This window comes from Thalassophryne amazonica, chromosome 20 (genome assembly GCF_902500255.1).
Source record: "Thalassophryne amazonica chromosome 20, fThaAma1.1, whole genome shotgun sequence".
Lineage (NCBI taxonomy): Eukaryota > Metazoa > Chordata > Actinopteri > Batrachoidiformes > Batrachoididae > Thalassophryne > Thalassophryne amazonica.
The window spans coordinates 49,039,840-49,067,786 of NC_047122.1; the positions used below are offsets into that span (position 1 = coordinate 49,039,840).

Here is a 27,947-nt window from a genome sequence, read left to right on the forward strand (position 1 = left end):
TGTCGTTGATGTTTTTCAGAATGAGTCATTAGCTGCTTCTGTATCTCACTGCTTGACAAGATGTGCACATTGCAACACTCGCATTAACCCGTCACATTTATTTAAAGTAATAAGAACTGGCTCGACACCTGGCTTGGCACAGAATTATTTGGTGTTTCGGGTGTTTAAACAGTGCACCTGAGAAAATGGCACAAACACGGGGCTTTGTTGGATTTGAAAACTGGGGTTGACATACTTGAAAACACAAGGAGCTGAAATAAAAAGACACACGTGTCTCATGTGAGTCTTAGGAATCCCCGCCTTTGTAGAAGTTTGCAGAGTTTTGTGCCGTTTTATCCCTTAAATGTTCATGAACCTTAAATGATTTGTAATTAAACACAGCCACAGATCTTTTAAATGTGCAAACCGTATAAAAATGTTTGATTCCTGTTGTCTTTATCCATATTTTAGCATTCAAAGATCAGATGGAGAAGCAGGCAATGTAGATATGCATGATTGTTATTCACATGCTTAAATGTTAAATTAATAAAACTAGCAAATGCACTGTTTTTTTTTTCCAACTTAAAAGTCAAATTATGTAAATATGCATTCAAATGTGTTTCCTAGATTCAAATTAACCCTTTTGGATGGCACTAAGACAGATGTGACAGATGTCACCATGCATAAACACAGTAAATGCAGTTCAAGCGAGGAAACAGTATGGCTTCAAATCACTAGTTGTTGCCACTCTTAGTATGAAGGCACTCTACCGCCTCACCCCTACCCCCAAAAAAAATCTGGAGGGGCGGATCTAGGAATCACATGAACCTTATAAGTGCAACTGAAGGGTTCAAATGCAAAACCCAGTTAAGTCCTTTTTTCCGTAATGGAGACAAATACAGTTTAAAATGGGAAATTTATAGAAAAACACATTTGTAAATGCACAGATTTCCAAAAATAAAATGGAAATATTATGTTGAAGGTGTTACCTATACAGTCAGGTGCATGGTGGCCTGAACTAAACTTGTCGGTTTGTTCTGACTGGATTTTGCATCGAAATTCTTTAATTAGTCCTAAACCGTTTGGAGAACTTCCACAAAATTTCACACAATAGTTAGACACTCTGTATGAAGGAAAAGAATCCTGGTCTGATGTCTTCAAGGACAGAAAATCAGAATTTTTGTTTATGGGCAGCACGGTGGCTTAGTGGTTAGCACTGTTGCCTCACAGCGAGAAGGTCGTGGGTTCAATTCCCGTGGCCTTTCTGTGGAGTTTGCATCTTCTCCCCGTGTTTGCGTGCTCCGGTTTCCTCCCACATCCAAAGACATGCGGGTTAGGTGGATTGGACTTTTTAAAAATTGTCCGTAAGTGTGTGTGGGTGTGTCTGTGTTTGTTTGTCTATTTGTGGCCCTGCAACAGACTGGCGTCCTGTCCTGGGTGTACCCTGCCTCACGCTTATGATAGATAATTGGACCTATGTTCTTTAATGCATCATTTTGTCAGTTACACGTATAGAGGTTGACTAGTTTGTTAATTGGAAATTTGGATAGTTTATCACAAAATATTTACTACTATCGATATGTAAGGATTAAACAACGAGAAGCTGTGCATTATACGGTTTAAATGCACGACGCGGAAGTGCATTCAAACTGTATAATGCACGGCTTTGAGTTGTTTAATCCGCTTATACCATGATCCCACACAGTGAGCTAACACACACATATTTATTTAAATTAACAGAACTTGATAAAAATGCGTAAGTATTTGGGACTATTTTATGTCAGTCTCAAGATATTTTGTCTCTGATGCACTTACCGTGTCTGCACGCTTGGTAAGCGCCACAGCGGGCAACTCACACTGCCCCCCACTCTGCTTTGTGGAGCTGCGGCCAACTCTGGCAACAGGTCCAGAAACTACACTCGCTGTTTTGATGCAGAGCGCTCCGGCAGCCCGCAAGGATAGAACCATTCTCTTCTTCTTTCCCGTCTTCAATCTTGTCCGGTTTGTACGATGTTAAATCTTTATGCCGTTGCTTTTGCTGTTCTTCTCGTTTGCTCTCCTCCTTTCCATTCCTCAAACGTTTTATTTTGGTCAAAAATATTAAAATTAACTTGGAAATCCATGTTTTATTGCGTTTCTGTCATTCACCTGTCAAAACACAGCTGATCTGCGCCAACTGATTTGCACGTTGCTATGGTGACGACCAGAGTGGAGTGACTATAACAAGTGACTTAACTCGCCAACTACGTGTGCATATCACGAAAATAATACACGCTAGTTAGACATGGAATCTCACTGACCATGGTATAAATGGATATAATTGTTGTGAAAGTGTCGTGACACGGACCCACAACAGGGGGCGTTAATGAACGGACAATGGATAAGCCAAAAAGTAACAATTTAATGTTGTGAATCGCACAACGAAGTACAGACAATAACAATATGGTGGAATGTCAATTATACACAAGGTGACGTGTGGGCAGGCTCGACGATAGAAGACGTCTGGCGAGAGAAGAGCCGGATCCCACGCAGCTTCCACCACCAATGGATCTGAAGAACACCGGATGTCGCCAAGCCCTGCGCCCAGGTGGCCACTGTCTTCAGCAGTCAGACCCGGTACTGCTGGCAGAGAACAGAGACAGTACGATGAGTGTGAGTTCGCACACTCAGTAATCCCACAGTCAGTGTTTAGTTAGGAGGGAGAACCTCCACCTCCGAATCCCACACTCGTGCAGCTCCCGAGATAACCACTTAGTTGGGTGGGGTGGGAGGCGAAGCCGTCGCAAGTCCACACCAAACGCCAACTCAGCAGACAGGGTATCCGTCCCAGGAAAACGGCTGCACAAGAGATCAGACTAATGCTCGAATTAAGGTTCAGCAGAGAATTACCTGAATGGTAGCTGATTTCTCGGCGGGGAGGTGGAGTTGCAGTCCGGCCTTTATGGTGGTGGTGATGTGTAGTGGATGAGTGACAGCTGGTACGGATGATGAGTGACAGCTGTCACTCCCTGTCGCTCCGACGCCCTCTGTGCTTGAAGCCCGCACTGCAAGCAGGGCGCCATCTTGTGGTGGTGAGCCAGCAGTACCTCCTCTTCAGCGGCCCACACGACAATAATACTTAATTGAGCTTAATTGCAGACCTTTAATATTTCATTTTATTGTATTTGATTGCTGTTATTTCTGTAATATATAGTTTGGATCATTGTATAATCTAGTATGAGTGAAACCTATCATACCTCAAGAAGACACATCCACAGTTCAGTGTGGTGTCTTCAAAAAGCTCCGGGATGAAGACAGTCTGTAGGCTCCATTTAAAGTGTTGCAGCGAGTTGAATTTTGTGTCCACTGGTTGATAACAGTGCTGCTTTTGGAATCTAAAAGTACGTAGCGTGTTTGGTTTGCCAGGAGTATGTTTTGGGTTCAGGCATTGGGCTGTTTTTGTGTTCTTTTTGTTTTTGTTTGCTTGTTTTGGCACATTTCTCTTGGTATGATACAGCACACAGTTGCCTGAGTACTGAGGATCACAAAACTGGAGAAGCCTGAGGGGGACACCTACGTTTCAACTTGTCACCACGTTTTAACCTGTTTGTTTTGAGTTCTGGGTGGGTTGCCATCTAGAACCCACTGAGGCTCAATGCACAGCACGAGCACCTGCCTCTGGATGTCACCTGATTTGAAATTGATTCATGATTCATGAGAAATATTTATTCCCACTTAATATGAAGTAAAACGCCTTATGATTGTTCTGACAATCGTGTAATAATTAATAATAATTCTAACAAAGCAATAACAAGCAGCAGTGTAGACATGAAATATATCCAAATATGAAATATACCCAAATATAAAGTGGGGGGTTACTAAGAAAATCTGTTTTAAAATAATCCCCCCTAACATCTTGACTATATATGTTAAATTGCTGATAACTGTGTCATCATTTACTTTTATTTTTCAGGAGATAGACCCCCCCCCCCCCCCCCCCCCCAACCCAGTGTCTTCTGCTCTAATTGTGCACCAACCTTAATCCTCCTGAACTGTTGTGTGCATGACGCCCTTGCACCTTACTCACATTTATGAGAATGTTCAGCATCCAGATCCCTACGTGTGTGATGCACGCACAGCGTAACGCTCCTCTCAGGGGTGTCCAGTGGATCTGTCAGAGTTCTGGAAAGTAGAAGAATAAAACAGCTGGGTTCGCTATGCAGATTGGGAGCAGAGTGGGTTGGAACGTTTCGAGAAGTTCCTCATCTGTGGTACTTTATGCAGTGGTGATGTGTACTTTCACAAAGAAATGGTCTCAGGCTTTTTTGTTTTGTAATTGTTGTTCTGCTCCCATGTGTTGCTCCTGGAAAAAAAATACTAAAAATGTTTTTGAGCTGAAACTACAGCAGCATGTGCTGGAGCATGCCTTACTTACCTATATTGTTTTATAGAAGCTGGCTTTATGGCTTTACGGCTTTATTTAATATGTTACATTTTTTTTTTAATGCATACACTGTATTTTGTAAAAAAAAAAAAAAAAAAAAAAAAAAAATGTTTTCAGTGCTTGTCAGCTAGTAGGGTTGTCACGATACTAAATTTCAAACTTGATACCGATACCCAGGAAAATAGTCCATTCCGCCAGGAACAAAAAGGACAAAAAATAAATAAATAAATAAAAATAACTAGCATATTTTTTAAATAAATATTTGAACAATAAAAACAATATCATCAAAGACAAAACTATTTTTAAGTATAGGTGGAGCAAAAATAAATAAATAAATGAAAATAACTTTTTTGGTTGTCTGAGGTAGTGCAAAAAATCCCACTAAACAAATTAGTTCAGTAAAACAAGTAAATTGCCCCTTAAGGGAAAAGGATTCAATTCAATTTCAATTCAATTTTATTTATATAGCGCCAAATCACAACAAACAGTTGCCCCAAGGCGCTTTATATTGTAAGGCAAGGCCATACAATAATTACGTAAAAACCCCAAAGCTCAAAACGACCCTCTGTGAGCAAGCACTTGGCGACAGTGGGAAGGAAAAACTCCCTTTTAACAGGAAGAAACCTCCAGCAGAACCAGGCTCAGGGAGGGGCAGTCTTCTGCTGGGACTGGTTGGGGCTGAGGGAGAGAACCAGGAAAAAGACATGCTGTGGAGGGGAGCAGAGATCAATCACTAATGATTAAATGCAGAGTGGTGCATACAGAGCAAAAAGAGAAAGAAACACTCAGTGCATTATGGGAACCCCCCAGCAGTCTAAGTCTATAGCAGCATAACTAAGGGATGGTTCAGGGTCACCTGATCCAGCCCTAACTATAAGCTTTCGCAAAAAGGAAAGTTTTAAGCCTAATCTTAAAAGTAGAGAGGGTGTCTGTCTCCCTGATCCGAATTGGGAGCTGGTTCCAGAGGAGAGGAGCCTGAAAGCTGAAGTCTCTGCCTCCCATTCTACTCTTACAAACCATAGGAACTACAAGTAAGCCTGCAGTCTGAGAGCGAAGCGCTCTATTGGGGTGATATGGTACTATGAGGTCCCTAAGATAAGATGGGACCTGATTATTCAAAACCTTATAAGTAAGAAGAAGAATTTTAAATTCTATTCTAGAATTAACAGGAAGCCAATGAAGAGAGGCCAATATGGGTGAGATATGCGCTGTCCTTCTAGTCCCCGTCAGTACTCTAGCTGCAGCATTTGAATTAACTGAAGGCTTTTCAGGGAACTTTTAGGACAACCTGATAATAATGAATTACAATAGTCCAGCCTAGAGGAAATAAATGCATGAATTAGTTTTTCAGCATCACTCTGAGACAAGACCTTTCTAATTTTAGAGATATTGCGTAAATGCAAAAAAGCAGTCTTACATATTTGTTTAATATGCGCTTTGAATGACATATCCTGATCAAAAATGACTCCAAGATTTCTCACAGTATTACTAGAGGTCAGGGTAATGCCATCCAGAGTAAGGATCTGGTTAGACACCATGTTTCTAAGATTTGTGGGGCCAAGTACAATAACTTCAGTTTTATCTGAGTTTAAAAGCAGGAAATTAGAGGTCATCCATGTCCTTATGTCTGTAAGACAATCCTGCAGTTTAGCTAATTGGTGTGTGTCCTCTGGCTTCATGGATAGATAAAGCTGGGTATCATCTGCGTAACAATGAAAATTTAAGCAATGCCGTCTAATAATACTGCCTAAGGGAAGCATGTATAAAGTGAATAAAATTGGTCCTAGCACAGAACCTTGTGGAACTCCATAATTAACCTTAGTCTGTGAAGAAGATTCCCCATTTACATGAACAAATTGTAATCTATTAGATAAATATGATTCAAACCACTGCAGCGCAGTGCCTTTAATACCTTATGGCATGCTCTAATCTCTGTAATAAATTTATGGTCAACAGTATCAAAAGCAGCACTGAGGTCTAACAGAACAAGCACAGAGATGAGTCCACTGTCTGAGGCCATAAGAAGATCATTTGTAACCTTCACTAATGCTGTTTCTGTACTATGATGAATTCTAAAACCTGACTGAAACTCTTCAAATAGACCATTCCTCTGCAGATGATCAGTTAGCTGTTTTACAACTACCCTTTCAAGAATTTTTGAGAGAAAAGGAAGGTTGGAGATTGGCCTATAATTAGCTAAGATAGCTGGGTCAAGTGATGGCTTTTTAAGTAATGGTTTAATTACTGCCACCTTAAAAGCCTGTGGTACATAGCCAACTATAAAGATAGATTGATCATATTTAAGATCGAAGCATTAAATAATGGTAGGCCTTCCTTGAGCAGCCTGGTAGGAATGGGGTCCAATAGACATGTTGATGGTTTGGATGAAGTAACTAATGAAAATAACTCAGACAGAACAATCTGAGAGAAAGAGTCTAACCAAATACCGGCATCACTGAAAGCAGCCAAAGATAACGATACGTCTTTGGGAATGGTTATGAGTAATTTATTCTCTAATAGTTAAAATTTTATTAGCAAAGAAAGTCATGAAGTCATTACTAGTTAAAGTTAAAGGAATACTCGGCTCAATAGAGCTCTGACTCTTTGTCAGCCTGGCTACAGTGCTGAAAAGAAACCTGGGGTTGTTCTTATTTTCTTCAATTAGTGATGAGTAGAAAGATGTCCTAGCTTTACGGAGGGCTTTTTATAGAGCAAACACTCTTTTTCCAGGCTAAGTGAAGATCTTCTAAATTAGTGAGACGCCATTTCCTCTCCCAACTTACGGGTTATCTGCTTTAAGCTGCGAGTTGTGAGTTATACCACAGAGTCAGGCACTTCTGATTTAAAGCTCTCTTTTTCAGAGGAGCTACAGCATCCAAAGTGTCTTCAATGAGGATGTAAAACTATTGACGAGATACTCTATCTCACTTACAGAGTTTAGGTAGCTACTCTGCACTGTGTTGGTATATGGCATTAGGGAACATAAAGAAGGAAACATATCCTTAAACCTAGTTACAGCGCTTTCTGAAAAACTTCTAGTGTAATGAAACTTATTCCCCACTGTTGGGTAGTCCATCAGAGTAAATGTAAATGTTATTAAGAAATGATCAGACAGAAGGGAGTTTTCAGGGAATACTGTTAAGTCTTCAATTTCCATACCATAAGTCAGAACAAGATCTAAAATATGATTAAAGTGGTGGGTGGACTCATTTACATTTTGAGCAAAGCCAATTGAGTCTAATAATAGATTAAATGCAGTGTTGAGGCTGTCATTCTCAGCATCTGTGGGATGTTAAAATCGCCCCACTATAATTATCTTATCTGAGCTAAGCACTAAGTCAGACAAAAGTTCTGAAAATTCACAGAGAAACTCACAGTAACGACCAGGAGGACGATAGATAATAACAAATAAAACTGTTTTTTGGGACTTCCACTTTGGATGGACAAGACTAAGAGTCAAGCTTTCAAATGAATTAAGCTCTGTCTGGGTTTTTGATTAATTAATAAGCTGTAATGGAAGATTGCTGCTAATCCTCCGCCCCGGTCCGTGCTACGAGCATTCTGACAGTTAGTGTGACTCGGGGGTGTTGACTCATTTAAACTAACATATTCATCCTGCTGTAACCAGGTTTCTGTAAGGCAGAATAAATCAATAGTTTGATCAATTATTATATCATTTACTAACCAGGGACTTAGAAGATAGAGACCTAATGTTTAATAGACCACATTTAACTGTTTTAGTCTGTGGTGCAGTTGAAGGTGCTATATTATTTTTCTTTTTGAATTTTTATGCTTAAATAGATTTTTGCTGGTTATTGGTGGTCTGGGAGCAGGCACCATCTCTACGGGGATGGGGGTAATGAGGGGATGGCAGGGGGAGAGAAGCTGCAGAGAGGTGTGTTAAGACTACAACTCTGCTTCCTGGTCCCAACCCTGGATAGTCACGGTTTGGAGGATTTAAGAAATTGGCCAGATTTCTAGAAATGAGAGCTGCTCCATCCAAGTGGGATGGATGCCGTCTCTCCTAACAAGACCAGGTTTTCCCCAGAAGCTTTGCCAATTATCTATGAACGCCCACCTCATTTTTTGGACACCACTCAGACAGCCAGCAATTCAAGGAGAACATGCGGCTAAACATGTCACTCCCGGTCTGATGGGGAGGGGCCCAGAGAAAACTACAGAGTCCGACATTGTTTTTTGCAAAGTTACACACCGATTCAATGTTAATTTTAGTGACCTCTGATTGGCGTAACCGGGTGTCATTACTGCCGACGTGAATTACAAGGCACAGAAAAGCAGAAAAGAGGTTGCATTTACTTTTATTTATCCTGGTTTCACTCCTTTGTTTTGATACTCAAGAAATTTTTTTTTTTTCAAAAAAGCTAATTTTGTTAAATCTGTTAATTAGTCATCTTCTTTCTTGACATTATTATTCCGTCTAGCACTTTGAGTTCAGCATATTATGTGTAATCAGACCAAAACTCAAAAATTCTTCAAGTTATCTTTTATATTCAATTTCAATTTATTAAATGTATTCAATTTATAATGTGCCAAATCACAACAAAGTTGCATCAAGGCCCCTCACACAAAACAGTTCAAAATAAAAATGAAAATGAGTGAGTAAATTAAAAGATTCAAATACACATTTAAAAGACACAAGCAAAAGAATAAACAGATTAAAAAAATAAAAGCTATTCGTAAGAAAGGGAGTAAAAATACATTTTTAGTCTTGACTTAAAAATGCCCACGGAATCTGACTGCCTCACAGTCGCAGGGCGACTGTTCCATAGAGCGGGTGCATGCGGGAACACACAGCAGTCCCACATCCTGTGACTGCAAAACCTGAGCCGGTACGTAGGGTTTTAAATAATATTTAAAGCTATTTTATTTTCATTTTAATCCAGAAGGAGAAAGTCATTTGTTTTATTTTGTTTTATTTAGTTGCAAAGTTCTTTCCTTGAACCGAATAAACTTGAACTTGAACTTGAACGTGAACTTGAACATTTATTTGCTGCCTGTTGACATCTTTTGGATAATATTTTGTAGAAAAGAGGAGAAAGAGAGTTACGAGAAAGCGAGCGGTGGCGATAAAGAGAAACGGCACTTGTAGTTGTCAATCTGATGTAAACTGAAAAGTTTTAGTCATGCTAATGCTCCCCTGAAGCATTTGCTCAAAAAAAAAAGTCTGAAGGACCTAATGATATGGTGAGATGCTGAAGAGTTTCACTCAATCAGGTCCACGACATATACATATTAGGCACAGAAAAGCAGAAAAGAGGCTGCGCTTACATTTATTTATCCTATTTCACTTCTTTGTTTTGATCCTCAATAAATTAATTTAACAAAAAAGCACATTTTGTTAAATCTGTTAATTAGTCATCTTCTTTCTGCACATTATTATTCCACATTTGCCTGAAGTCAAACGAGGCTGTCAGTCCCAACGTCGAGCACTTTAAGAGTTCAGCATCTTATGTAAAATCAGATCAAAACTCAAAAAACTCTTCAACTTACGTTGTTCACACGCGGACACGCAGCACTTAAAACAACACCTGCTGCCACAGGCGAAAATAAGATGTTTGTCAAGAAGCTGATGTTGCCCTCAGCATCAGCAAAAGGTCATTGTTCATCAGCCTCTCTAATTGCTGACCGATCTTTTATATTAAAAACTGTTTTATTTTTGTTTAAATCCAGGAGAAAGTCATTTATTTGCTGCCTGTTGACATCTTCTGGATAATATTCTGTAGAAAAGAGAAGGAGAAAGAGAGTTACGAGAAAGCGAGTAGTGGCGATGAAGAGAAGCGGCACTTGTAGTTGTCAATCTGATGACATTATGGAAATAAAATCACAGGTCATTAAGCCTCCTTTAACTTTTCGCAGCCTCAATCTGCCGGCGCTCGACAGCCGGCGTTGCCTGCTCCTGACTGTAGTCATCAGTATTCATAAGAGCCGGTCTTAATGTAGCCGAGGCCGTGAATGAGCGGCACTTAGAAGAGTAGAGCGGCGTGTCAACAGCGATTATACTCACTCACAAAGGGTGAGGCTCCGCCCCCACCCCCTGTCTCTCCTCATCAGTATGTACCATCACACGGTGACGGCGGGATGTGAGTTTAGGCTGAGGAGTTCACATTAAGGCATCAATGCACCAAACCTGTGAGCATTTGCACTGTTTAACCTCCAGTGCCCTAAAATGAAGTCAGCGCCGAAGTACCAAAACCTGCAGTTCCTTCGATGGCCACTTGAAACGGGCTCCACTCACTCACTCATCTTCAACCGCTTAGTTCAATTAAGGGTCGCGGGGGGCTGGAGCCTATCCCAGCAACCATAGAGCACGAAGGTGGGGTACACCCAGGACAGGATGCCAGTCTGTCGTAGTGCCGCATATAAAGGAACAAACACATTCACACCCGCACACACACCTACGGACAATTTTAAAGTTTCCAATCCACCCAACCTGCATGTCTTTGGATGTGGGAGGAAGCCGGAGCACCCGGAGGGAACCCACACATACACGGGGAGAACATGCAAACTCCACACAAAAAGGCCACAGGCGGGAATCGAACCCATGACTTTCTTGCTGCGAGGCAACAGAGGTAACCAATAATCCACCATGCCACCTAGATGAGTCTCAGCTTAATCGCGCGTCCTGCATCGTGTAGTATACATGGAGTAACGAGCTGCGTTTAACCTCTCTCGACCTCCTCCTGATTGGCAATCGTATGGTCAGATGAAAATCAAACCTGATTGATATTATGGTCAGCCGTCCTGAGGGTATCCCACTGCTGAAGCGCTACAAGCGTCCAACCTCTCACGCTGTGCATGTGCAAACACTGATGCAGAATTGGAGAGAGCACAAGAGTGATCATCTCTTTGGGAGAGCAGCTTCTGTTTCTTTTCCCCCCTTTCTTCAACTCATGTAAAGTCTTGCATTTTTTTTTAAAACTTTGATGTCTCCCATCCATCCATCCATCCATCCATTTTCTTCCGCTTTATCCGGAGTCGGGTCGCGAGGGCAGCAGCTCAAGCAAAGCCGCCCAGATGTCTCCCATCGAGAGTTTTTGTAAAAATAACAAATGTAAATAAAGTTTGAAAGAAAAAGCTACTGTTTACATTTTGCTTCTGGAAACAAGAGTCCGACGGGTGGTTTCTGAACCTACAATGTGAGCAGTCAGATCGCATCAGAGCATCGGGCCGTGCACTCTGAACTTTTACACCGTGCAGTTTTGTCATACAGTTTGAGCTGGAGCCAAGTACAATGATTGAAAATATTGTCTGCCCAGCTTTAGGGCGAATACTACCATGAACACTACTGGCCAGTAGATGGCAATAGAGACAGTGAAAACTTGCCAAAACAACATTCCAGATAATCCGTGTCTGCTATGTTTAAGCTGCGTGGAATTTAATAAACGCAAACTGAATTTGAGACATCTTATATATATTACTCTGGAACAAAGACGACAGACAGTGTTTGACATAAGCAGGACTAAAATAGCAAACGTTTAATAAAGTTGTTGATTGATTGATTGATTGATTGAAACAGGAATCGATTGCAATGATTCCAATTGAAAATAATTGAGAAGCAGGCTGAGCTTCTTCTGGCATTTTTACATAAAACAAACACAATAACAATGTCTATAAACCCAAAGAATATATTCAAGTTTAGGCATAATATACAAAGGGTTTAATGCTGTTGTCCATGTGGAGCCTGATCAGAGCGTCTCAAATGCATTTCTTCTGTCGTGAAGGTACTGACATTACCCATAATTCCCCTGGACACAGCATGTCCACACTAAACCCTTCAAAATTAGTGCATTACTTTAAAACTAAAACATATATCTGATATTTTCACTTTATAAAACTTCAGTCGTGACGTTAATTTAAATAACTTGTCTGAAATTAGTTTGGTTAAAATTTTAGCCATAAGTTAAAACTGTATGTCTCTGGATGACTTGGGTTATATTGCCAGCACATCAGTATGGGGTTAGAAGAAATTAGCATTTTTCTTTTCTGTAATCCTTTGCCTGCAAAGGATAGAGCGGTTTCTTCGAGAACCAGCTTCCTCTGTTTGCAGAGGATAGAACTGCTCATCTACTACAAAACATTTAACAAGTAGGTACTCAAATAATGTTAGACTTCATAAATGATTCTAACTATTCAGCTTTATTTACCACATCTGCAGAAATATGTTAGCAGTGTAAAAATTATCGGACAAAAACAGAAGATAACTAGTTCGATAACGGTTTTTAAAGTTATCTGAAAAGCTAATCCGATAATGAGAACATTATCTTTGATAATTAGCGGTTAGCTAATAATACATTTCAGATTTTCATCTTTAGAGTCAGATTATGTCTTTATACATTATTATATCGTATGTGATTTTGCCAACTTCTGATTTGCCCATTCGCCACTTTCTGAGCTGTACCACATGCCAAGTTGACCGCTGGTGGAGCCGAGTTGACCGCTGGTAGAGCCGAGTACACCTCGCGTGCAGCGTAGTGCTAGCCAATCGAGCGACGCCTTCTATCGATAACGACAAATCAGATAACGCGATACAACGCCTACTTTGGTCCGCTTCGAGTTGCATCGTACATCATCATGACGACGCCGTGTACACAATGCAGTAAAAACTAAGGGCACAGAAAAAAAACACTACTGGCTGCAGCAGCTCCTCGGTCTTCTCTCACAAATGTGTTTAAATACAGTCCATAAAAGTCCTGCTCACAGACTGATTGCCAGAGACAGGACATGTCCACATTTACTCACAGATGGTTCGTTCGTGCACACGTGCATCTCGTAGTCAAAGTAGGAAAGATAAACTATAACAGAACTCAGAGCGCAGACCTGCAGCTCAGCACAAATATAAACTAGAAAATAAATCAGCGTGCACAGTCAGTCTGCAGCCAAACTGCACTCTGATTCATCTGTCCAGAGAACCTGCAGGCTGCGTTATCACCTTCTCTCTGCCCCCTGCTGCGCGCACCTGACGCAGATATTCCTGCATCGTCATGACACCACAGGAAGCTCGAGGCAGCCCCGGTGTGAAAATGGCTTTAGAGATTGTGCTCATGAAGTATTTTGGACCTGTTGGTGCAGTATGACAGTAATAATAAAAAGCTGAAACTTGAGATTGAATTTTCAGTTTTAGTATGTTTGACAAACTCCCAGTTTTCTTGTTTACCATATAATAAAACAGTTATAGACTTTTAATTTCGGTGTACCCGTGATTATGCGGACGTGGTCAGGATGGGGTTCACCGAGGCCTTGCCCATCCTGACCAGGTCCACATAATCACGAGTACACCTCATCAAAAGTCTATAATTGTATAGAGATCTAGGCCAAATGTATGCCTCACATTCAGACAGCTGAGATTGTGCTGAACATTTTGATATGCAAGTACCTTGAAAGGATAATTTTTGAAGGCATATTAAAATCGCGATAATACTCTTAGGCCTCAGGAAGTGCCAACTGTACCGGGGTAGAATTTTTGTATAACTAATCAGTTTAAGAGTTTTTAAGCAATACAATTAGATACATTTAAGGGCGTGGTCACTTTGAGTGACAGCCAGTGTACTAGCAGCTAGCCAACTGCTAGCCACTAGCAAAAGCCCTTAGCTGCTGTGGACTCGACTGAGTCTTTCTGAACATTTTATTGCAAATATCTGAGATAACACGGCTTGCTGTGCACGCTTTAGTTCTTGAACGCTCTTTCTGCGTGATGGATGTTGCATCCGATTGCACAGTCACACTGATTAATAACAAAGTGTGTGCTTTTAACACAGCTATGAGAGGAACGAGGTCAGGTTTTTCTCAAAACACAAACAGGGCTAGTTTGCTGTAAGTTCAGATGTCCAACTGGGACATCGAGCACCACGATCAGGAATCAGGTCGGCAAGTGCTAAGAAATCTGGGACAACCGGAGAGAAAACTCTGCAGGGGGATTGTCCCATTTATCTCCAGGTGCAGCTGTAGAAAACTCACTTATTGTGTGTTTGTGTGTGTGTTTTTAACTAAAATTCTGACTGTTTCATCCTCAACATCTGCTCCCCCAAAGTAACTCTAGGATAATGTAGAAATCATGTCAGAAAGGGTTTGCTTTGAATTTTTCATATTTTTCACTCCATCACCTTTTTTAGATGGAGACATGAAGTTCTTCCTTCCTTCCTTCCTTCCTTGAGTTCTTCCTTTAGGTTTTCCCTTCTTTTCTTTAAATTATGCCTGTTATTCCATCCTTCTTTCCTTTGATTCCTTCCTCATTCCTTCTTCCTTCCTTCATTGGAGCTCTTCCTGCCTTCTTTCAAGTTCTTCCTTCCTTCCTTTCTTACTTCAAGTCCTTCTTTCCATATTCTTACATCTTTGACTTCTTTTTAGTTTCTCCCTTTTTTTCTCTGAGTTATTCCTTCATTTCTTTAAGTTCTCCTTTAATTCTTTCTTTCCTTCCTTCAAGTTCATCTTTCCTTCCTTCCTTCCTTATAAATTCTTACTTCCTTGAGTTCTTTTTAAGTTCTCCCTTCTTTTCTGTTATTCCTTTGAGCTATCTCTCCCCTGCTTTTCTTTGAGTTATTCATTTGTTATTCCTTCCTTTCTTCCTTTAAGTCCTTCCTTCCTTACTTTCTTTAGTTCTTCCTTTAGGTTCCCCCTACTTTTCTTCAAGTTATTCGTTATTCCTTCCTTCCTTCCTTCCTTTAAGTCCTTCCTTACTTTTTTTCTTCCTTTAAGTTCCCCCTGCTTTTCTTCAAGTTATTCATTTGTTATTCCTTCCTTCCTTTAAGTCCTTCCTTCCTTCAAGTTCTTTTTAAGTTCTCCCTTCTTTTCTGTTATTCCTTTGAGCTAACCCTTCTTTCCTTTAAGTCCTTCCTTCCTTCCTTTAGTTGTTCCTTTAAGTTCCCCCTGCTTTTCTTTGAGTTATTCATGTTATTCCTTCTTTCTTTCCTTTGAGTCCTTCCTTCCATTAGTAGTGACTTAAATATATCATTACATTTGTAGGTATTCAAAAAATATGCCATTTCTATATACGAGGTCTGTTAGAAAACTATCCGACCTTTTTATTTTTTGCAAAAACTATATGGATTTGAATCATGTGTGATTGCATCAGCCAAGCTTGAACCTTCGTGCGCATGCGTGAGTTTTTTCACGCCTGTCGGTTGGTCCCGCGCCATTAGCGGCTCTGTGGCGAATTCCTCCACTCCTCTTTCCATGGAAGTCTGTGTTGGAAACCATTTGTAAGATTCAGACGGCTTTCTGTGACTTTTCAGTCGAGTGAGTATCCGAGAAATTGTTTAACAGCTGCGCATGTTCCAATTTGTCCTGTGAGACTTCCAACACGGAGGTGTTGTTTGTCCCGTGCCATGAGCGGCTGCGTCCCAATGCGCGAATCCGTCCGCACGTCTTTCATTACAAAATCTCCTTTAACAGTGGAACGTGCCAATAAAGTGCTAACCCCGACCTCTTCTGAAACTTCTCTGCTAGTCACACGACGTCCTGCATCAACAGAGCCTTAAATTTGGAAGTGATCTGCTTGTTCCAGCCTGTTGATGGCTGCTCGGGGCGCGGTGCGCCCTCTGCTGCTGTGGGCCGTTTTTAATCCAGTTTTAATGGTCCTTAATCCTTGTGATACCGATAGAATCTTCACCGAAAGCCATCTGAATCTCCCATCCATCTGGCTGTCTGGCAGAGTTTCTGAAAAACTTTTCATGGAACAAAGTGGCAGTCGCTCCACCATTCCTAAACAATAAAAATCCGACGAGGGGGGTGGACCAGTGCTCATTCAAAGCCTGCCCACAGGCGAATGACGCAACCGACAGGCGTGAAAAAACTCACGCATGTACACGAAGGTCCAAGCTTGTCTGATGCAAGTGCACATGATTCAAATCCATATAGTTTTTGAAAAAAATAAAAAGGTTGGATAGTTTTCTCACAGACCTCGTATATATATATGCCAAACTTGTCAGGAGCTTTTTTTTTTCACAAGTAATGCAGTCTGTTAAACCTGGTCTGTTCCGCATTAAAACAGCGGCTTCCAGTTCAGTTCTCCGGATCCTACATGATATGTGATAGAAGCAGATCCGTGTGATCGGATAATGTGTTACATTAGCGTCATATCTCGTTCCATAGACAAAAAACGGAGCATCAGTATAAAAGTCCATCATATGTCATTTTCCCCTTTTATGCAAATGTACACTAATGTATTATACATGAAAGCATCCATATCTATGGATGCTTTCATGCATATCTATGGAGGAGAAAAAAGTACTTTTGCAAGATCTCGAGCCCCTCCAGGTTACTTTGACAGTGGAGATGTTCCACACAGTACAGGAAGGTAGAAACTTCGAGGTGAAGCTGGACCACAATGTAATTCTGCTATGGTCCAAGACTTCAAGAAGTGTTCAAAGACACTGTAGGGATCTAGACGTATTGGTCTTATCCCCAGACATTTTATGCATGTCAAAGACACTCATCCTAAACATAACTCCACACGATTTAAGAGAAGCTATTCCAAAAGGTTGCGAGGCAGCAGAAACATTGATTGGAGAGCCTCATTCCAAATTCAGAAGGGACTCTTTTCAAGAGTACAAAACTGAGTTCATCTAGATTTGCCAAGTGGCCATTTGGGAATCTGAACAGGTTTCCACTGTGTCAAACTGACCTGAAGTTACAGTGACTGAAATTACAAGTATTTGCAAGCTCTCACAAACCCTTAGTGGAATTTTGAAAACGTACATCTTTTTGATCAGTGGTGGGCACAGTTCAGCTAATCCGATAGCAGATAATTATCGAAGCTAACTGAGAGCCTACACAGAAATATCGAAGCTAATGTTTTTGCTATCGGATTAGCTTTTCAGATAAGTTTTAAAACCATCATCGGACCAATTATCTTCCAATAAATTTAGTTCCGATAACTTTCAGTCCGATAACATTTTCTTTGCTGGTAAAGTTTAACGGTCAAAAACATTTGTAAACCCTAAAATCAAATATTTTAGTCCGTTTGTTGTGTGTTTCTAGCCACGGAGCAGACTTGGCTGCCTGTCGCTTGCTGATGACGTCATCATTAAGCGCAAAACGTGATTGGCCGGTCGACGCAGGGAGCATTGTGGGTAGTGTAGTTCAGGTTCACTTTGCATGTTACAGTGGCTTGTCCACTCGACACAAAAACAAAACAGACTAATTTTAACATTATTTAATTTTATTTCTTTGTGGCTGTAATTTAATTGCCAAGACTTGGTGGGGGAGAGGAGCTCTCACTGCGCAGCTGTGTATAGAGGGAGGGACTTTTCTTCATGTTTAGACATTGTTTTGGATTTAAAACGTGGATTATTTATTCAGATGAATCCACTGAAACTAACAGGTAAGAAACTATCTTTACTACGTGTATTTTACTCTGCCAATCAAAGCTGCAGGGTTCAAAGTGTGTGAAAAAAGCGGCAGCTTTTAGCTCGTAAATGACGGTATTTCTAATACCGAGATAAACTGTGACTTCTAATACTGTGTGTTACTGCTTTTGAAAGATGATGACAGTGTTTGGGGTTTTATTTTTTATTTATTCATTTTTCGTGTGTTCTTTGTGTTTGTGATCCTTGAATTTACCCAGAAGCCCCTGCGGTGCTTAAAGTGAAACTGGTGTATCAGAAGTCGACAGTGTAATCTGATGTGGCTGCATCTAAATCAATACTAATAGCTATCGGTTTTCGGTTATCTGTAATACAGATAATTTTTTTAGCAGCTTATCGGTTTATCGTCATAAAAGATAACTTTTCAGTTATCTGATTAATGGTTATCGAAGCTAACTTTTTGGTTAGCTGTGCCCACCACTGTTTTTGATACCTTCTGTGAGCAAAGTTTGGGGGGTCACATTGGAATGACGTGTGTCGTTCTTCAATCTTTCCACGACTGCTACAATTGAAACTCCTCCTTTAGGAGGCTTTGGGAATTTTCTGTGTTGGTATGGATCATCTCTCTCACTGACAACAGCACCTGCACCTAATCCAGCATCCACTAACCATCCAGCAGGGGGCAGGCATGTTTCTGGGATATCACATGTGGAAAGACAAAGTTTCTTTTTAAACTGATCTGATGCATCAACATTCACCACATTTAAATGGGTTCTCCTTTATTATACACACTTTTAATATGATGACTTACAAGATGATAGCATTCATTGTTTTTGAGTTATCCTGTTCAAAATATGTGGGGAATGGACTCGTCTGTCTGTATCTAAGTATATAGAAATGAATTCACATATTTCCTCTACCTGCTTGATAATGAGCACTTTTGATCTGCTAGCTGAGGTCGAAATGCAAATATATATATAGATATAATGAAATTTCTGTTTTCATACAAACAGACTCAGCAATTTCATATTTGAGTTACAAAACGTGTGAATTATAAGGGCACATTAGCTAAGTGTGACAGCAGTCATGTTTTTGTGATGTCTGTTTGTGTTTCTGTGCAGATGGTGAGAAGTCAATACTGAAGAACCACCTGGAGCAGAAACCTCAGGCGCAGTGGGGCTCCATGGATCCCTCCAGAATAAACAGAGGGCCGCTGGAGGACATCAACTCACCTGAACAGTGAGATGTCCCCATTCTTTTTGCACTTCGAGTGCCACGCTCCCTCCCACCTTGTCAGCTTTTTCATCAGACTACATGTTACACGTATCCCAACCACTAGCAGCTATCAGGCGGTTGCTCTGGCAACAGAGGCTGTGCAAAATCATGCACTTTTCTCTCCTGCACGCATCAACATATATGCATACTTGCATATGTGCGCATGTACTGTCACACATGCACTCACGTGCACATACGTCACCATGTGCATGCAAAGACACACTGCTGCTTGGCTGTGGTACCGACGTTGTAAGACATGATGGTTTTGGAGTGCTGCGACAGATGCAGGTCCACATTCACTTATGTGGACCTGCATGGGGGTGGCGGGGGGAGGGAGGCTTCATGCATCATTGAGAAGTCTCCCTCCTACACTCCTTTAACTTGGAGCAGGAAAATAATGCAAAACACAGAGGGACCGAAGGCTGGAGAAAGGGAGACTGCAGACAAGAAGAAAATGTGGCAAAGGCAGTTTACGGAGAGGAGATGGATGAAGGGAGAAGGACAGTTAGATAGGAAAGAAAGAGATAAGGAGAAGGAGAAGGAGAGAAAGAAGGAGGTAGAGACTTGCAGAGGCTTATGTAACCAGTGATTTACAGCTCGCATTGGAAGCAGCTCTGAAAATAGACAAGGAGAACAGAAGTAAAGGAACACTCTGAGCTATTCCCATGCCGCATGAATGTTTGATCACATGAAGAGGCAGCGAATGAGGAGAAGAAGACAAATATTAAAAAAAAAAGAAGACATCTGACGTCAAGAAGAGCTCAAATCTGTGGGACATGGAGGCTGTAAAGTCATGCAGCAGGTGCAGGTGATTACAGACAGGCCCATGAGTATGCGGATGGTGGACAGAAATTTGTAATATTGCCTCTGGTGTATCACAACAATGGAACTTGAATGTAGCTCATAAGTAAATAAGTAATTGAACAAGTCATCACTTTTACAGTCAGTTTTCTTTAGACAGTCAGGGCGTTTCCAAGTCGTCATTTATATCTTGGACTTCATTTACATCAATTATTGAGAAGTACTAATAGTATAGTGACCGTGCTGTGGGACGCCACCAACATGACCCCTAATAAGTCTGAATGAGTTACAGGTTTCTGTGGTTGTGACTTGTCCAACTTTTGTCTGTTGCACCGCCAGAGAACTTCATAGTGGAGTCGAATACAAAAAACCAGATCAGTTTTAGGCTGGAGTCTCCCATGTGCCTTCTGGCAAATAGTAGCTGAAATTGCACTCCATTTGATGCAATTCCACATATTAAGGTTTCAAATCCCGCAAAATCTCAAAAAACGTCAGAGAGGTCGCTGCGCTGCGAGATGTCAGTAACATTGAGAACTGCATTGAGACACTCTGATCAGGCTGCACTTTAACCGCTGCACATGGACAACAGCATTAACATCACAACATAAATCTCTTTGTATATTGTGCCTAAAACTCTTCTGAATATATTATCTGGGTTTTTAGATGTTATTGTGTTTGTTTTATGTAAACATGCGAGAAGCTCAGATTGTTTCTCCGTTATTTTCAGTGGGAGTTACTGTGAGCCGCGAACGCTTCCTGTTCATGTCATTCTGGGGGATTGCTATTTAACGTCCTGATTTTTGTCCTTTACAGCACTGTTTGTCCAGTTTGTTCCAGAGTAATATATAGAAAATGTTAGAAATTCGGTTTGCGTTTATTAAATTCCACACAGGTAAAATGTAGCGGACACAGATTATTTGGAATATTGCTTTTAGCAAGTTTTCAGGGTCTCATACATGCAGTCTTTTATTAACGTGATGAAAATATAAAAATTGCATTTATTAGTGTAATGTTCATTTGCAGATGTCGTCATGTGGTTTCTCTATGTTGTTTTGACTGCAGCGACTCTCTGGCATGCAAGGGATTAGGGGATATCTCAATAGGGCGAATACACAAAAGTTGCACTTTTTCCCAATCACAGGTGTAAAAAGCCTCTAATTTCTTCTGCGCTGTCTGAGCATCTTGGTGGTTTCCCTCAGTCATCTCTTTCTTGCACGGTCGCAGTTTTTCAGAAGTGCCTCCTCCATACAGATTCACCACACAGTACCATATTGTTTGTATTTCTTCATAATCTATCTATAAAGAATGAAACAGTTGTGTGTGGGCATATGGCTCGCATATCTCTCTGTTTGTCAGAGCGACCTCAGCTTTTGGATATGGCTTGGGCATAGCATGATGATGTGCATCCTTTATTATGAAAATTTGGGGGGATTAATTTTCAAAACCTTTATTTTGATTAACATTGTAACATTCGTATTTCCAAGACTAGGACTACCAGGATAGAAACAGCTTCTTCCCTGAGGCTGTCAGACTGTTGAACTCGAGCCGTGCTCCATAGAACTTACACCATCACTTACGGACTGCACTAAAAACACTTTAATTGCCCATGTGCAATAATCTCCTGTGTGCAATATACGAGCAATGTTGGTTTTTCACCACTTCACCAGGAAGCTGGATTTTATATTTTTAATTAAGTTATATCAAGTTGTAGACATTTGCTTTCTGTTTGAGCTTAAGGAAGATAAGTTTAGATTTATTTGTATTTGAAATGGCATAAACAAATTAAAATGTATGAAATGCCTAGTGTTCCAATTCTTTTGAGTACAGTTGAGAAACACTTCGTGGCATGTGTATTTTTAAGTGAAATGCATCATCCTGGTGTCACTCAGACAGAAAAGTTAAGAGGTTATTTAAGTCCTTCAGATAGCAAAATTAAGAGGTTATTTAATCAACAGCTGCCTCCTCATTTAATAATCACTGGAGACACACGCATATATAAAGCAACCCGAATTAAAGGAAAAATGCCACTTTTAACAACCTGTACCTCATTTCTGGCACAAAATACAGTCATTTACTCACCAGTATAACTTTGGTGTCATTATTAGTCCAAGGTTCAAATGATGTGTTCAGTTCAAATTTGAGGCAAACATTTTTCTTCTTTTAGAAAGGCGCATTAGAACTTTTTATGGTGCATAGTACCAACTACTGGACAGGAGGAACCTAGCAGTCAGTGTGACTCACTGATTTCAAAATGCAGCTCTTGTCAACCAGACATGCGGTGCCGTGACATGTCAATCATCTGTGTCCAATCAGATTTCAGGGGATTCCAGTGCAACCCTGACCTCTGCTCTAGCTCCACCCATGCCAGGAAGTGTTTAACATTTGACATTTCCTGTTTCACTGTGAACTCAAAATTTGGCACTTCCTGTTTCAGTGTGAACTTGCCACTGAGTTCCCGCGAGATTCCATGAGATCTTGTCTGTCAGTCTAGGAAGTGTCGATGCAGGAAGCGTTTGACATTTCACATTTCCTGTTTCACTGTGGACCCAAATTTGGCAGTTCCTGTTTGGGACTCCCTGTACCATGAGCGAGCTTCACACCACTGTGCGGCGCTTTGCTCGTATAAAGACGGCTTTAATTTCTAAATGGTTAATGTAGTATATTTGTTTAACCCCTTGAAGGTCAACACTACAAAAACATCCTGATTGCTCAATTTTAACACTGTTGTAGTGGTGCACAGAGACTAAATAATAAAAAGGTGAGTTGCTGTCCAAATATTTAAGGACCTGACTGTAGGTGTAGTCCACACAACCATCCTCCATGCATCCGCTAAAGCCTGATAAATTAGGCTGATATCGAACCCAATCTTCCCCTTTCAACAATCTTAAAGATGCCCCGATTATCGTGATGATGCTAAAGATAATCTTATCAGATATTCCTGCCTTGCGTGGTGTGTTAAGCTCGCTCTAGTTTGCTCAGAAGGATGTCGGGACTGCTCAGACCTCAAATCCGGGATATTTAACGTGTTGGATTGTCTTGGCCCAATATCGCAGTGTGTGTGTGTGGTGTTCCCCGACCACAAGCGAGCACGCAGCCTGCTGAATGTGACGTGCAGCCAATCAGAAGGTGAGGTGACAGACGCACGGCGCGGAATCCAAAATCAAAATGGCTGTTGTGGTGCACCAGAATGTCCGATGGTCACGCTGTCTTCACTCCTTTAACCAACTCCTTTTCTTTTTCTTTTTGTATCATTTTTTTCTCCGTTGGAAATAGTCCACAAACTTATCTCCGTTGCATCTTCCTCATCGACCACGTTTATTTACTTTAAAGTCATGTTTAATCTTGAGAGATTTTGCAAGATTTCCTGTCTGACCTGGGAATGTTCATGTGTGAAATCTGTTAGTATGTGGTGTGTTGTCTACTATGTGGCTGCACACCACACAATGTACGACCAAAACTGTTAGATCTATTATTTTTTTTATCTCCGTGTGTGGTCTCTCAGGTTTTGGAAACCTACAGAAAATTTGAAAATCTTGCCTTGTGAACTAGGCTTAAGGGATGGTGTTGATACAGCCTGTCCCGAGAGTTCAAACCCGCTTTATCAGTCAGAGTGCTTTGTCTTGTCTTGTAAGTTAAACGTTCTGCACTTTTCCAAATTCCAAACTGCTGAAGAAGGCAGCAGGTTCGCACATGGCTCTGGAGAATCTGAAAAGATAAGTGTTCTGGCGTTGGTTGGATGATGTGGGCGGTCACATGAGTCTGATGACGTGGAAGACGGCAGATCCAGATTTGAGTCGAGTGTAATGCGGCAGCTGCTAAAAAACAATAAGATGTTATTTCCAGCACAAATACAAACAGGTTGACAAAGCTCAAGGTGCCTGAGGACCATTAATATTTCATCATTTACCAAAGTGAGACATTTTTTCAACGTCTGTCAGTCAATGAGCTTGAAGTGCCCCCTCCCCTGTCCCTCATCTCATTTATTTATTTTTACATAACTGGCATTTGGTTATGTAATTTTCTTGCAAATGTCTGGCAGTGGCGCGGGCACTGGCGAGGTAGGGTGCGAAGTATCACACCAGGCGGAAGCTTGAAATGTTCTTTGTGTCAGATGATCCCAGAAGCCGGGAGGCACAGTAGTTTAGGCGTTTAGGAAGGAAGGAGGCGAGACGAGCCGAGGATGCTGAAGAAAAAAAAAGAGGGAAAACAATTAAAGTAACACCTGGAGGCATGCATGAACTTTCATTTCTCTTTTACCCTCTGGTTGTGATGAAATCCATTTTATTTTTCTTCTGTGCAGCACTGAGTAAAATGTAAATATTGGCATGCCAAAGAGTTGTAAATGTGCAAAATATTCAGGTCAGGTCTGGGAGCATGTGCCAGTGCCACCCGCTGCCACATCCACCACACCCCAGAACTGCCTGGGTGGTTGCCGTCCAGGCAGATAACTGGCCCAGACCCACATCTCCATGTGCTGAAGCCAGGTGAAACATGGGCGTGCCCTTGGCCTTCTCCAGCCACTGGGTTCCTCAACACCGATTCATGCACAGAGAAATGTGCCACATGGCCAAAAAGTCAAAGCTGATGTTCCATCAGTGCTTGTCTGAATCTCCCTAAGTCACAGCTCCTTTGACACGCTAGTGTATGTATAATATTTGTATTGTTTTGACCACTTACAATATGCTTGTCTCTCCCTGCAGTATACAGCGTCGACTGTCCTTGCAGCTGCCCATCCTGCACCACGCCTACTTACCTTCCATAGGAGGGGTAGATGCCAGCTGCACAAGCCCCAATGGCAGCCCTGGTTCCAGCCCACGGCACAGACACATGCCCCCATCCTACAGGGTAATGGTTTCTGGTCTGTGAGCTTAATTTGCTCCCCTGCCCGGCTCTGTGCAGCAGAGAAATACACAGTTCTTTTTTTCTGCAACAAACAGACTGACATCATCAGCGTATGTGCGTATGTTGTCTCACAACAAGGAGGACGGAGGGGGGAGAAGAGAGGGAGGGTGCCGAGTTTCATTCTTTGCACCTCTACACCCCAGCCTCTCTTGAGAACGCAAACCCTCCTTGTGGAAGGGACGGGAGGAGAGAGAGCAGCCACTGGATGACCCTTTTAAACTCCCATGATTCACAGCAGCAAACCCTCCATCACTGGCTCCCCTTGCCTTGGCATATATGCACATGAGCGCACAGACATGAAAACACACACTCACACACACTCCCACAGCAGAGCAGCAGTTGGACCAACCCCGACCTGATGTGTAGCCTTATCAGCTTCAGAGGGGGGTGGGTCACCTGTTTCTGTTCCTTCTTTGTTATATGTCTGTGCTCACGCCAACATGTGAGCTCATCATCTAACTTGAGGATTTCACTGCTAAAGTTATGTGAGCGGAAAAGTTGAAATTTCCAACAATCTAACAAAGGTTTGAAAAAGTTGACTCCCTGCCCCAACCTCGCAGAGACATGTAAATAGAATCATTTCTGACTTTGATGTACTGTAAGCTTTGTACATGCTGTGAAGGGACAATTAGAGGTTCTACTGTAAGAGTGGAGCTCTGAAAGAGGCGGTAAAACCTAAAAAAGAACAAAAAAAGGGGGAGCAGCCTGTAATGAAAGGGAGTTGAACTGGTTTGTGTAATATGCGTCGCAAAGCCTGAATCAACAAACATCAAACCCCAACTGGGGGTCGAGCCCCAACCAGGGATCTGTCCCTCTAACGGCGCAAGATGCACATCGTCTAAATTTGCATCAGTTGGTTTTCTTCAATTTTCACATCGAACCTTACCTTTAAGAGTTTACAACTTGCTTAATACGTCCTCAATAAGCATGCTAGAGTATAGACGCTAAGCCTCTTAAGAAGTTGGCAGGTCGACATGTGTTAGACAACAGAGCTGAAGAATGCTACCACTGTTCCACGGTCGTCTCTTATGTGTGTTATGCACACTTAAATGCAAGAAAGCAGTTTATGAATTCAGGTGCTCTTCCGGCGAGGCATCGGCAGCAGGCGCAGAGAGGTCTCCAGGTGACTAAGATGTCTATCTCACATAGTCCAACAGCACAAAGATCTGAAGTTCCTTGACTCCTTCCGCAGGTGTTGGAAAGGATGTAGGTCTGCCAGATCCACAAAAGGTTTGGATTTAAAGCGGTTGACCCGAATTTCCACGAGTTATAGCAAAAGAATGCACGGGAGCCTTGTGTGAAAACCCGCGTCTGGCTGTAGCCGACAGTCTGAAGATGTTGAGTGCACCGCTGAAGGTTGCAGCGATGTAGTAAAAGCACAGACAGGGCTTACTTTCACACTTAATGTTTAGTGTTGTGAAAAATCACTCTACACTAAGCAGCAGTGGCCGTACCGCACTCGCTGTGGAAGTGTCACTCAGTGCTGCTGGACTCGGCCCAAGATGGCGCCACTGAGCACAATGGTCAATGACATGGAGTCATTTTTTTGTTTGTTTTTTTGTTGTTGTTTTACTGTCCTCATTCAGGAGACAAACAGGGGCTCCAGAACACATTTTACTGAGGGTGTGTAAAGTTTTGCTCTCTGCATATGTTTCACCGTTGGTGTCTTGGTTTTTAGTATGTCAAGCGCCATGCCTGTTGTCTTATATTGTAGCCTGCAGGTACCACAGTACACAGTAGGAGGAGCAATGGCGCCGACCCAGCAAACTAGAACCACACATCTGTATATTGTACAACGAATCATAGATTTATTTGAATTCAAAGCCTCAATCCGTGGGACTGCACGGGTGCACTAGGTGACGAGGTGACGGTGCTGCTTCAGCCTGCATGGATTTTTTTTTTCATTGCAAGCTGGAGTCCAGATTATAAACGGTCGAATCATTCGAAAGGCCAGAGTGAGAGACTCTACCCGAGAACCACCAATCAGCGGACACATCGGGGTGACCTTATATGAGCGCCCCCTGCTGAGCACAGGAGCAGGAAACCCCTGAGCACAGAACTCCGAGGTGTCACTGCTTCTTTCTCTTCCCACCTTGTCAAATGAGTGAGAGACATTTGAGAGTTTTATTTTTTCCTTCAGGAGGAAAAAACAAACACACACATTTTATATATTACATTGTATGTGACTGTGTACAATTTTCTGATACCCTGATGATGATGTCCATGTATGGAGTATTTGGTATTTGGCTTTCTCAAGATGGCATGAAATAAAATGTATAATTCACGGTTACCTCTGTTGTTGCAGCTGTCGTGATAAACCCACTCTGTTGTTTCATCCTGTCACCTACAGTTTGGTTTGATGTGTACTTTGAGGTGAATTTCTTTAACCTAATGATCAAGAAGACCACGCTTCTTGTTGTACAAACACGTCCTCGTCAAATGACGCTACTACCAGGTTATCAGTTAGTCGCTGAAGGCAATAATGTGAATGCAGTAAACAAGCAAATTTGCATTTTTGCGGTGCATCTGGAAAGTATTCACAGCACTTCACTTTTTCCATATTTTATGTTACAGCGTTATTCCAAAAGGATGAAATTCATATTTCCCTCAAAATTCTACACACAATACCCCATAATGACAATGTGAAAAAAAGATATATATTTTTAGATTTCTGCAAATTTATTAAAAGCAAACAAACAAAGAAAACCCCCCAAGGAATCACAGGTACATAAGTGTTCACTGCCTTTGCCATGAAGCTCAAAATTGTGCTCAGGTGCATCCTGTTTCCACTGATCATCCTTGAGATGTTTCTACAGCTTAACTGGAGTCCACCTGGGATGAATTCAGTTGATTGGACGATTTGGAAGGACACATACCTGTCTACATATAAGGTCTCACAGTTGACAGTACTTGTCAGAGAACAAACCAAGCATGAAGTCAAAGGAATTGTCTGTAGACCTCTGAGACAGGATTGTCTGGAGGCACAAATCTAGGGAAGGGTACAGAATCATTTCTGCTTTGAAGGTCCCAATGAGCACAGTGGCCTCCATCATCCGTAAATGGAAGAAGTTTGAATCCACCAGGACTCTTCCTAGAGCTGGCCGCCCGTCTAAACTCATGCTGTTCAGGATGTTTTTCAGCAGCAGGAACTGGGAGACAGTGTTGCCACAGTTACTTTGAAAAAGTAACTTAGTTACTTTACTGATTACTCAATTGTAAAAGTAACTAAGTTAGATTACTAGTTA

General features: G+C 41.6%; 1 protein-coding gene and 1 long non-coding RNA gene across 2 annotated transcripts in view; one reads left to right on the top strand and one right to left on the bottom strand.

Annotated features, from left to right (window-relative positions):
- The window catches only part of gabbr2 (gamma-aminobutyric acid (GABA) B receptor, 2), a 488,893-nt gene extending 462,913 nt beyond the window's left edge, over nucleotides 1-25,980 (top strand). The window contains 2 exon segments of the mRNA XM_034160116.1: nucleotides 18,846-18,963; nucleotides 24,501-25,980. Of these exon segments, the coding sequence (XP_034016007.1) occupies nucleotides 18,846-18,963; nucleotides 24,501-24,666 (284 nt within the window). The 3' untranslated portion in view covers nucleotides 24,667-25,980.
- Nucleotides 8,567-27,037, bottom strand: LOC117501272. The gene is made up of 3 exons (XR_004557989.1): nucleotides 26,795-27,037; nucleotides 25,017-25,021; nucleotides 8,567-8,577 (listed from the first exon to the last, which is right to left on the bottom strand). It is a non-coding gene; the product is annotated as an uncharacterized LOC117501272 (long non-coding RNA).
- Nucleotides 27,038-27,947: the final 910 nt, after the last annotated feature.